At 40.2% G+C, this 12,936-nt stretch overlaps 1 protein-coding gene and 1 long non-coding RNA gene across 3 annotated transcripts in view; one reads left to right on the forward strand and one right to left on the reverse strand.

The window, feature by feature from the left end:
- The window catches only part of PREX1 (phosphatidylinositol-3,4,5-trisphosphate dependent Rac exchange factor 1), a 231,675-nt gene that overhangs the window by 115,050 nt on the left and 103,689 nt on the right, over positions 1–12,936 (forward strand). For both annotated transcript variants that reach the window (XM_034413827.3, XM_034413826.3), the window contains exons 3-5: positions 945–1,067; positions 4,051–4,155; positions 9,841–9,942. In XM_034413827.3, the coding sequence (XP_034269718.1) occupies positions 945–1,067; positions 4,051–4,155; positions 9,841–9,942 (330 nt within the window). The remainder of the gene's footprint in view (positions 1–944; positions 1,068–4,050; positions 4,156–9,840; positions 9,943–12,936) is intronic.
- LOC117663582 (uncharacterized) overlaps positions 5,353–12,936 on the reverse strand; it is a 31,307-nt gene continuing 23,723 nt past the window's right edge. The window contains exon 3 of the long non-coding RNA XR_004590749.3: positions 5,353–5,446. This is a non-coding gene — a long non-coding RNA (uncharacterized LOC117663582). The remainder of the gene's footprint in view (positions 5,447–12,936) is intronic.

A 12,936-nucleotide genomic window follows, 5' to 3' on the forward strand; every position in this document is an offset into this window, starting at 1 on the left:
CTCATACCTCTTCATGCTGAGAAGAGTATTAGAGATCTTATAAGCTTTAATGGTGAAAGAGATGATAACAATACCAGTTGGGCAAGATGCCACAAGGAATTCATGATGATATCAGCTTCTAGTTTACTATAACATCTGAACTGTGCAACAGTGATTTGCATTCTTTTGCCAAATCAGAATTGAAACAGAGATGAAGTTAAGTTGATTTGCAACCAGTAATTATGGTAGCTATGCTTGTTTATGATAGCTGGTCTGATAAAACATAGTGATAACTACCATTCCATCTTAAAAACTTATATGGAAAATTAGCAATAAACATTAATTGTGTTGCATTGTAGAAAATAGAGGAAAAATGCATTTTGGAATGTTTTCAGTTTAATTTTTAAAACTCTCTGTATGTTTTGTCATAAGATATACAGTGGAATTTACACACACACGTGTGTGTGTGTGTGTGTGTGTGTGTGTGTGAAATGCAGCAAGATAGTGGATATGTCATCATGTGCATATGCAAAACGGATGGGGATAGGATTGTGACCCACTGCTAACTTGTCTATTACACACACAGAGGTTACCACTGCTTTTTTTTTCTTTTTACTATGTTATTAAACCAAAGGGTTGAACTTTTCATTTCAAAAGTTTGACTGGTATTCATTGCAGTTAGTGAAAATATTAAGTTATCAAGCACTTAACACTTTGCAATAGGATAATCTTTGTTCAGACATATGCCAACCATAGTTAATTAAGTTTCCTAGTTCTTGCATAGCCTTTACTCCATGTTGTTTTCTAATTTTTCAATTAAATTCTAAATTGTTTTATTATGAAATATTAAACAATGTAAAACAAACACAATAAGGATTATTTCAAATGGATGGAGGGATAAGAATCTGCAAAGCTTTCACAGGCAATTATTACCAGTTTCTTTTTTTTTTTTTTTAATATTACAGATTTTATTTTCCAATATGGAAGATATACTTGATGTTCATAATGACTTCCTGACTGCTTTAGAATATCGTTTACATCCGGAACCTCATTCTCAGCATGAACTGGGAGATGTTTTCTTAAAATTTGTGAGTATGATATATTAATATACATCTGCTGGGTTGTGACCAGACTTGGAAATTGTGTATCTTGATGCAAATTTAATATATTGGATTTGGCAATCAAGTGGTTTCATGAGATATCTGAATTGATGTAAGATTCTTTAAGTCGGGGTGTCAAACTGGATTTCTTTGAGAGCCGGATCAGCATTGTAGTTCTCCTCCGCAGGCTGGTGGGGGGAATGGGGCACGGAGGGGCCGCACGCGGCTCTGTCTGCCCCATTTTCGGTCTGAACAGCCTCCTGCAGCCCTGCTAGCCAAAAACAGGCTGCGTGGAGGCTTCCCATCTCTCAATTGCAGAATGCCACATTGCTTGGATCTGCACATGTACTACACTGATAGAATATGACATCCTAGGTTCCTAGGAATAACTCAATGTTATGAAGGCACCAGTTAAAGACTTTACATTGTTTTGAACAGAGAATAATAGTAATAACAGTAATAAAAAATAATAATAAATAATAGTGCTGAATATACAGTACATAGGGATGCGGTGGCTCAGTGGCTAAGTCACTGAGCTTGTCGATCGAAAAGTCGGCAGTTCAGCGGTTTGAATCCCTAGTGCCGCATAATGGGGTGAGCTTCCGTTACTTGTCCCAGCTTCTGCCAACCTAGCAGTTCGAAAGCATATAAAAAATGCAAGTAGAAAAATAGGGACCACCTTGGTGGGTAGGTAACAGCATTCCATGTGCCTTTGGCATTTAGTCATGTTGGCACATGACCACAGAGACATCTTCGGACAGCGCTGGCTCTTCGGCTTTGAAACGGAGATGAGCACCGCCCCCTAGAGTCGGGAACGACTAGCACATATGTGCGAGGGGAACCTTTACCTTTTATACAGTACATGCAGTGTATCTGTATCAGGAAATGGGCTAGCTGCATATTCCTGTTGCCTACAGATGCCTACAGAATTGCAATTACACATGACTGTCACATGTATAATGCAGGAATTCATCCAGTGACTTTAGTAATGTGGTAATATGTATGGTGGTCTTAAGTTACAGGGTAACATACTGAAAGAATTTGCTGAGCAAGAAAAGATCTATTTTTAAAGAGTTCTAATCAGTGATCATAATGTGTTTGATTATGCAGGTTCAGTTTTCTGAGGGTAGTGTCTCTAATTATGTAACGGATAGTTTCCTCATCCTTTGAAGAAACCTCAGTGTCACCCAGAGAGAAAATTAAATACTTAAAGCACTAAGTAATTTTAAAGCGTGGCTTTCATTCTTGTGGTCTTGTGCATGAAGGACAGCTGGTAAGACATGATGAAAGCCCTCTGGCATCTTTATAATTATTGAATATATTGAACTGTGGTTTGCCAAGAGATGTCATGATCTAAATATAATCTCTAAAAATATGGCCAGTGTCACAGAGCTGCAATCAAAATCAACAAAACAACACTGGGTGCTATTTCCCAAGCATAAGGTCAGCTGCAAAGAACTGAGTAATATTAATGTCTATAATACTAAAGAACTAAGTCTTATATAATGTTTTCCTTGTATAAATTCCCATGTGTGCTCCATCAGGCCTTGGAGCTTTATTTATCCATTATTGGGATATATGTTAAAGCAATCTTCAAACTGGTGCCCTCGAGACATATTGGGATGCAATTTAGAATAGAATAGAATTCTTTATTGGCCAAGTGTGATTGGACACACAAGGAATTTGTCTTGGTCCACACGCTCTCGGTGTACATAAAAGAAAAGATACATTTGTCAAGAATCATAAGGCACAACACTTAATGATAGTCATAGGGAAACAGTCAATATAAATCTTAAGGATACCAGCAACAAGGTTGCAGTCATACAGTCATAAGTGGGAGGAGATGGGTGATAGGAACTGTCAGCTCCAGCTTGCTGTCGGCATGGAGCTGCCATTCTTGGGGGGAGGAACGCACAAACCTTCTTTCAGCCCAGCATCTGCTTCATCGAGCCTCCCAGGAACTGATAGGATTGACGGGAGGGAATAACTGGGGGATGACATCATCATGGCCAGCCGGAAATAACAAGTGGATTAACTGTTGAGATGCTGGTTGTAAATACTCAAGTGAATTAACTATTTAGATGCTGGTTGTAAATACTCAAGAATTAAACATAAGCCAACTTCCGGTCATATGGGAGGGAACAGCGTGTGTGATTAGGTGGATGGTGATAACTAATGGATAAATGGTGGTAGGAAGCACAGGGCAGTAGCCCTAACAAGATTTTCATCTGCGATTGTCAGTGAGTGCCAAGAAGTGATTAAACTAAAGTAGCAGCCATCCAGGTTTGTCTCCTTTTATTTCCTTCTGTTTGGAACCTGACAGATACGATGAGAAGATTTCTATCTTCCCATGCAGCACAGATATTGAGATTATGAAGGATTATGGTACAAATGTCTGCTCTCTTGTGAAATATTCTTTTTTTTTTGTAACCTCTGTTTGTAATTTCTTCCTGTGATTCAGGTTCTTAGTTCTAATTCAAATTACAAACAAGGATGGGAAAAATGTGTTCCAGATTTATGGAAGTGCCTAGTTCTAGTCCTACACTGTAAATTGGGTTGCATTATGATTTAGATCAGTGGCATCCTAGCACAATGTGGATCGACCTACAGGGACTTGTGGCCTCTGACTTACTGATTTTGTTGGCACAGTTAATTTTATTGGAATGTGGGCAGGTTATTGCGATGGTTGAATTCGTAAACTCAGACAGCCGTAGAGTTATGAAGGGTAGTTCATTCCATACCCACTGCTGCCCAAATGGACTACTGCAATATGCTTTATATGGGCTTAGTCTTGAAGAGTATCTGGAAGCTGCAGCTGGTGCAGAATGCAGTCATTGCATTCCGGTGCAAGAGCCCTGGGCATCCCTAGGATTGGGCATGTAACACCAGTTTGCTTCGGAACTAATTCAATAAGATACCGATAATAATAGAAAGCTTTAATTAACATACATTACTTTTCTCATTCTCACAGAAAGACAAGTTCATTGTATATGAGGAGTATTGCAGCAACCATGAAAAAGCACTCCGGCTTTTGATGGAACTGAACAAGATCCCTCCTGTGAGAGCATTCCTATTGGTAAGGATCAATGGTACCATAAATTTCTTTGTTATGGACAAGCCAACTCCAATACTCAAAACAAAGGAAGAGTCATAATAGCAATAGCAATAGCATTTAGTCTTATATACCACTTTACAGTGCTTTTAGAGCCCTCTCTAAGCGATTTACAGAGTCAGCATATTGCCTCCAACAATCTGGGTCTTCATTTTCCCACCTTGGAAAGATGAAAGGCTGAGGCAACCTTGAGCCAGTGAGATTTGAACTACTAAACTGCAGCTAGCAGTCAGCTGAAGTAGCCTGAAGTACTGCACTCTAACCACTGCACCACCTCGGCTCTTAAGTGCTCTTAAATGCTCCAAACTGTGGTAAAACACAATGGAAAAGATTTGCATTAAAAAACTGTAAATAATACTACTCCCTTGGCATCCAGTCCCAGCAGCACTAGCAATTAAAAGCGCTAATGACCAATTCTGTTTTAATTATTTTCTTGAAAACCATCAGGGATTGCCCCATCCAGATCTCTGGGGGTAAATTGTTCCATGGGGATGGATTAAGAATGAAGAAATGTTGTTTCTTGGCCCCATCTTGTACTGTCACATGTAGGGAGGGAGGAAGTTTCGGCATCTCCAATCAGGAGGTGTAGACTGAACAGATTGCATTATTAAGTTTATTACTATGCTTCTATGCTGCTTCAGTCCGTTGAAGCTAAATCATTTATTAAGGCATACTGAACATAAAATATTATTAAAGCTTATATATTAAAATACATACCAAAAAGAGACAAATACAAATATATATAATGAGACCATAATAAAAAAAAAAATAAGAACAATTTATTACCAGAATCCAGCACTTATCTAAGGTATATTCATTAATTCAGCTTTCATTACTTAAATGTTCCTTAAAAAATTAGGACTTAATTATCTTCCTGAATTTTGATCTTACTTGGATTCAATTTCAATGGTTCCGATTCTCACAACCTCCACTGCTACCCTGTTTCTCCGAAAAACATCCCCTGATAATAAGCCCAATTGGGCTTTTGAGCGCATGCATTAAAGTAAGCCCTCCCCAAAAACATTTAAACGCAGAGCTGGAAATCAGGTAAGACGGCAAGAGGAACCTCATCTTGCTCCACGCACCCCAAAATAATAAGACCTCCTTGAAAATAAGGCCAAACGCTTATTTTGGGGTTCAAAAAATAAATAAGACTGGATCTTATTTTCAGGGAAACACGGTATATTTTGTACCAATTTAGCTTCTAGGTAGTCTTCACAGGCAGTCCTTTGTAGAGCTCATTGCATTAGTCCATCTGTGAGACAAAAAGAAGATGGGATGAGATGCAAAATATGGAAACTGAGAATCTTTTCAATTCACATCAGAACTTACCAGGGTCTCATGCAAGGTCCCTCTTACTGTTTCCCCATAAAAACATTTATGACTCCTAGTCCAGACCTATCCCAAAGGTGCTTTTCCAAAAGGCAATTGGGCTTTCTTAGTTTTTGCTTGAAAACGTTTTGCTTCTCATCCAAGAAGCTTCTTCAATTCAGAAGCTTCTTCACTTCTTGGATGGGAAAGAAAAGCAAGAAAGTCCAGTTGCCTTTTGGAAAAAGCAATGACTTGGATGATTGAGAATCTCCATAGGCATTGAACGCAGATCTATTTTGTTTGTCTTGTGCCTGTGTCTGCATGTGTTACATCTATGTTGCATTGTTGCCGGTGGGCACAAGCTTGCTTACTTTAATACAATTAAAGCTTTCACTCCTTTTGTCCCTAGTGTATTAATTTACATCTTTGACTTGAATTATTGAGAGGAAATCTGAGTACAGCTGTTATTCCAGCACATTTCCTGAACTTATTAATTGGATTGCCAGAAAATATTCCCTTATTCATCATTTCACAGGCTTCTTCAGTGTCTAGGTCAAACTTTAAACTACCAAAATGAAGCCACCTTCCTGGCTTTTTCATTGGCCAAAATTTCATAGGCTGAGAAGATTTTGGGGTTGTGTTAGATTGTTTTTCTTTAAAAACATTTTAAATAGTTACCTGTGGCATCTATATGGAAGTCTGATCTTGTGGTTTGGTAGTTCCATATATAGCAGTAGCAGTAGCAATAACACTTAGACTTATATCCTGCTTCACAGTGCTTTACATCCCTCTCTAAGTGGTTTACAGATATTGCCCCCAACAATCTGGGTCCTCATTTGACTGACCTTGGAAGGATGGATGGTTGAGTCAACTTTGAGCCAGTTAGGAGCGAACTGCTTGCAGTCAACAGAATTAGCCTGCAATACTGCATTCTAATCACTGTGCCACCATGGCTCCTCTGCTCTTCTTAATTTCTCTCTTCCTATCTCACCAAACTAGTTATGCCCAGCATGATCATATCACAATAAAATGAGAATAATTAAAAAAATTAAGAGACATCTGACATGTTTTTGCTACCTGAAATAGTGATTCTACCAGAGGTTGGCTTCACATAATTTAACAATTGGTTCGTTTAGTGCAGAACCGAAAATGTGAGCATGTGCGCCTTCTGCGCTGCTTCAAACACATGGTGATTTCATGCGCACGGCTTCCAGCACACCTTCTCGGGCAGCTGCAGTGAGTAGGGCGGGTGAGGTGCGGAAATCAGCTGGGCTGCGTGAGCGGGGTGAGCGAGCCAGAGAGTGAGATATATAGGACAGGATAGCACCGGGGCGGGTGGGCAGGCCCAGCCAGTGGTTGGAACTATCAGTACAGGTGAATGGGTCCAAACCGGCAGCAGCCCACCTCTGGATTCTACCTAAGAATGATCTTTTATCCATTTCTAATGGCTGAATTCTTGTAAAATTGTCAAAAGTTTAAAAATTTTGGCATTTTCAGCCCTAAATTCTCACACGTATTCTCTGTCTTGCAAGTTTCATGTCAGAATGGCAAAAACGTGTAAGATTTTTTTAATTCTAAAATATTATTTTTAGTTTGGTGGTGGTGGGTCTACAAGCGGGGTGACAAACTCAAGGTGCTTAGATCTGGCCTGCGTGGCTGCCCTGGAAACAGCAAAGAACCGACCCGCAGTGCCTCTGCCAGTGAAAATGGAGCTCAGGAGGACCATATGTGGCTCTCCCAGGCTCCATTTTTGGCCACAATGGCCTCTTGCAGCCCTCTGCCAGTGAAAACAGAACCCGGGGCGGCTTCCCCAAGCTCTGTTTCTACTGGCAGAGGGTTGCAGCAGGCTGTCCCAGCCGAAAACGGAGCTTGCGAGGGCCGCACGGCATTCCCGAATTCCCCTTTCACTGGCAGAAGGTTGCAGGAAACCATTACAGCCGAAAACAGAGCTCAGGAGCCCATTTTTGCTAGCAGAGCGCTCGGGCCACCACAGGCGCCCTCAATACGAGTGTCGTCAAGCTGTCCACACCCACCCCAGCCATGCTCCCCCGAACCCCCCGAGGTCAAACACAACCCTGATGCGGCCCTCAATGAAATTGAGTTTGACACCCCTGATCTACAAAATTACTTAGGGATTAATGAATGCATTGGTTCCCAAGCCTTTTCACCCTAATTTAAAGAAAACGTAGCCCAGAGGTGTGCAGTCTTAAGCAGAGGTGCTCTACGTGGTTCCTAAAAACTTTAGGTGGAAAGCGAACATAATGAAGAAAGGTGTAGACGTTTCTGGGAACAAAATAAAAATAATTATATTGTAAAACGCCACAGCAGCAACACCTGCTACAAATTACAGTGATGCTGAAATAATGACATGAGTGGAAAATGTCATCACTTAAATGCTCCTGTTTTGCATCCTAATATCTGACATAAATATGTAACCTGCAGCATTTGGGTGATGATACAGGTACTATCATTCCCTCCTCATTCTCCTGCTGCAGATGCCCATGTGCTACAGAAGTGTACAGCATTACACGAAGGGGAAGCACTGTAGAATCTGTATTTATCGTTATAAGGAGTTATGATACAGCTGAGTTTGAAACCCTCTGATTTAGAGTAAATGTAAAATAAAGTGAATAAGCTTGATTTATTTTCATGTATATGGAGATGAAGGTTGGGTATGGCCTGCAATGCTAGCCGTGTATGCTAGAAGGTAAGCTGTCGTCAGGCTTATGTGAGGGGTCTTTTGCAGACCATACACCCGAAGCCAAGCCAATAAACACAGACTGGGACTCCCAACCAATCAGAGTGAAAAGGTGGAGCCATCCCAGACTACCAGCACCAGATTTGAAATAGTAATGGCAGTTACTGCAAAAGACCCCTCATGTAAGCCTGATGATGGCAGATGAGATTCTGTCGAAACGTCGCTTCTACCCTTTTAGGGATATGTTCACAATTACACGGAAAAAACCCGAAATATTAACTGTACACACACACACACACACACACACACACACACACACACACACACACACACACATCTGTATGTATGTATATATGTATATATGCGTATGCATATGCATATGTATATGTATATGTATATATATGTTTATGTTGGATATATTGGAGGTGGTAACCCTTTGAGAGCTGTATACAATGAAATTTCACTTTAATGTTTGCCGATTAGTGTACATTCAAAGTGACAGTATAATTATTCTAAGTCTAAGTCTTCTAAGTCTATATTGATTCAAAATGGAAATATATGGATGTATTTATATGCAGATGCCATCATGTTGGCTAAGAACCCAAATGTTGGAATATTTCATTCCTAAAAATATGCATTCCAGCTCAGCTGTACATTTTATCTGTGAATGGGATGGCTATTTGGATAAAATACACATGGCTATCCAGATGTTTTTGTGTTGTACTATGTTGACTTTAGAATTGTTAGTGAAAACTGTGTTGAATTGCAATACCAAGGCTTATGAAGCCACAGCCTTGGGCAGTGCTTGGTCGGGAGATTTTCTGGGAACCCTGTGTTAGCCCTGGAGGCCATCTTTCTCTTTGGATCTTCAGGGCTGCCACATTTAGTGCACAGGCCTGCTGTGGGAAAATGGGAGCGGGGTTGCATGGAGTGGGTAGAGATATATAGCCACAACATCCTTTCCTCTGGCAATTCAGCCTGCACCTGGAGAGGCGTGATTGGGAAACATCTCCAGTTGGGACAGTGGATTGATTGGACCATGTGATGGACATGTGGGTGCAGGGGAAAGAATTTTGACTTTCCTTTGGGTGGGGAAAACCTGCAGGCTTTCAGATTCAGGTTTTCCCAGATGTGCCAATATGACATCCCTAATAAAATGGAACTTTGAGGGAATGCCTGCCTCAGAGTCTTATTCGGTTGAGGGTATTACTTGGAACCCTGACACCCTGTACATCAGAGGTCCCCAACCTTTGGTCTGCAGCCCGGTACTGGTCTGTGGCCCATTGGGAACTAGTCTGCACAATTGGCATGCAAGCATGTAATGCTCCATTTGTGCAATGGGTGGGTGCATGCATCTCTTCTCTCTGCTCCCCCAACCACTGCCAGTCCGCAGAGCCAGAAAAGTTGGGAAGCGTTGCTATGTATGTAACCTTGAGTCCGATTAAAGAAACGCAAACTATACATTTTAATAAATAAAATATTCTTTTTCTCTCTGCATTAAATGTATTTTGATATATTTTCTTAGTCCATCATCGTATAAGGCTCTACAGATAAACAGCTCTACAAAATGTTATTCATTACCATGATACCTTGAGACGTTGTGAGTGAAATGCAATGTTCTTATTCTTTTCTGGTTGCAGAGTTGCATGCTTTTGGGAGGTAGAAAGACTACAGACATTCCACTTGAAGGTTATCTCCTAACTCCAATACAGAGGATTTGCAAATACCCGCTTCTCCTCAAGGTAACACCAAATGAAGACTTTGTCCTGATAGTTATTTTCTTGAATTCTTTTTCCTGCAGTTTTTCAGTTTTCTTCATTGCATGAAAAGTTCCACTTACCTGCTTACAGGCTATTCATAAAACTTGAATACAATAAGAACGATTTTTATGGCTTACTACAAATTGATTCACCCAGGTAACATATCATTTAGCTGTTTCATTCCTGATTATTTTACAATGAATGATTTGAGGCATTGTGGAGTTGTTGTTTTGAACTGAATTTGAATCATATATATGTATACTCCAATACTCCACAATGTAAAAATATATCATAGTAAGTTTAAATGGCAATGTTACATGTTTAATTAGAAAGTACCACTCCGAATAATAGAAACGTTTTCATTTTAAAAAGCAGTATTATCAGAGTAGATTCTTAGGAATAAAAATTTAAAGGATTGGTTTTAGTTTATGTATTCTGTCCTTTCCCCATTCATTCATTTGAAATTATATCATGAATTTGGGGAGGCAAGATTGTGTACTGCCTATTTATTTCATTTATCTATTTGTCTATTGTATATTCCATCTACTTTTCTGATACTACCGGGCTTATAACAGCTGAGACAAAACAGTAATAAAATAATAAAATCAATCCATAAAATCAATATATAAACTATTAAAAATGATAAACCCATGGTTATTTTCAAACAACATCAAATATTGTCTTACAAATATTGTCAAATTACAATATTTGTAAGACAATATTTACAAACATTGTCTTGTGTAAATAAATGCACATACAGTATGCCAACAGAGTAAAGGAAGAAAGCATTATGATATACAAGGAGAAAGATTTATCTGATACAAAACTTAATTATGAAAGTTTGGGCCGTCATATAGAAAGCTACAAATGTGTAGTCCAGCAATATTGTGTGAATTTGAATTGGTGGACAAGGTCAGAATGGGGATAAGTATACAAGAGAGATGTGCAAACATGCCTTTGCAAATAGAGAACAGGACTGACCTTTTCGTGAAAATATATGTCTTAGTGCTAATAACTTGAGATACTTGAGATAGGGCAATGCTTCAAAAGTCCAAAAATCTTAATCCCTTTTTACATACCTAAGTCTATGAGTCAGACTCTTAAAAATTAGTTTGTTTTTTGCTTGAATTTTTGCAAGAGGCCCAAAATAATCATTGGGTCAAGGCTAAGCAGGAAGGGAGGGCATGTTTATTCCATGGATTTGCTCTGGGATTATGGGTGACACTTGGGAGTCTTCTCAAAGCCTCTAGAATAAGATAAACAGGCCAAGGAAGTTGGGATTTGATAAAAGTGCCCAGAATTCATTCCAGACTCCATATTTCACTTCCTTAAGCATCCACATTGATGTGGATTGCTTGGTTGGCTTTCAGTTGTATTTATGAGACGGTGTAGAATTGACAAAAAGCAGAAGAGCAGAATTGGTACTCCCTAGAGCTGTTTTCACACAACCTATTTAGCCTTGTTAAGTTTTCCCATTACCTGGATTCATACAGTACACATAACGATAACCAAACACATTATGTTCATGCTAACACGAATTAGGTAACTTGTTAAGTCAAAAAATATACATAATTAAAGTTATAGCTGACCATGCTTCTTATGCTGTGCAAAATAAATCCTGAACTGATCTGCTTAAGCAAATTGTGTGAATACAATTAGTTGCTGCCAAATTGTAATTTTTACTATGGTGGAAGAAAAAATAATAATTATATTGATTAATTATTACTTATTCTTAATTCAAGTCTTGCCCACATTTATACTCCTACTGCAGTTATTAATCTATGACCCTGCCTCTTGAATCTGCTCACGCAGCTCTTCCACCTTTCTAAAGGACAAGTCAGGGCCTTAACCCCAAATCTCAAATAATGGAAGCTGAACAACTTAGGCTGCCGATAGTGGATACTATCTCAAGTGCATCAAGAAGAGAGATTCTAGAATTGACTGAGGATGCAACTTGGATAAGCTGTGAAACTTTTTGAACCAACAAGAAAAGAAGTCCAGTTGCTATGGCTCAACTTCCAGATGACTTCTAGAATAGATGTTGTTTCTTTTTCTTAGCAAATTAATTATGTTAGGTAGCAAATAAGGCATCTTCTATTGCTGTGATGGCGAACCTATGGCACACGTGCCACAGATGGCACGTGGAGTCATATTGATGGGCACGCGAGCTCAGCTCCAGCACGCATATGTGCAGTGGCCAGCTGATTTTCGGGTCTTCTGGGCCCACCAGAAGACAGGAAACAGGCTGTTTCTGACCTCCAGAGGGCCTCTGGGGGGAGTGGGGAAGGCCCATTTTTCATTCTCCCCAGGCTCCAGAGGCTTTTTAGGAGCCTGGGGAGGGCGAAAACAGCCTTCCCCACCCCCACGGAGGCCCTCTGGAGGGCGGAAATGGCCCCTTTGCCGACTTCCGGTCCTGGCCCACCGTGCCATCATGTGCCAAAAGGCGGGGGAAGAGGAGTCACGCGCACATGCACTGGAGGTCAGGGCACATAGAATTATGGGTGTGGGCACGTGCGACACCCCTCTGCGCTCCCTCCCGCTTTTGGCACACAATGGCAAAAAGGTTAGCCATCACTGTTCTATTGTATGATTACTGCTGCATCCAGTTACATGTAGAGCAGGGGTGGGTTCTACTTACCTTTACTACCGGTTCGCAATGGGATCGTGCATGCACAGATCACCCATGATGATGTCATGGCGGGTGGGTGGAGCCTCCTGCCAGTTTTACTACCGGTTCTATAGAACTGGACCGAACCAGGAACAACCCACCACTGATGTAGACTAAAGTCACCATGGATGTTATGTTAACAAATTTTATATTCTTTTCATCTTACATCAATGGTGATAAATGTCTTTAGACAACTCCCTCATTGGCTCCCTCAGCTAGGAAAAAGAGATGACATCTCCCCCTAGAGTTGGACATGACAGGACAGGGGAAACCTTTACCTTTACTTAATTGGTAGCAGAATTATTCCT

This window comes from Pantherophis guttatus, chromosome 3 (assembly GCF_059756535.1).
Source record: "Pantherophis guttatus breed Tessera chromosome 3, ASM5975653v1, whole genome shotgun sequence".
NCBI lineage: Eukaryota > Metazoa > Chordata > Lepidosauria > Squamata > Colubridae > Pantherophis > Pantherophis guttatus.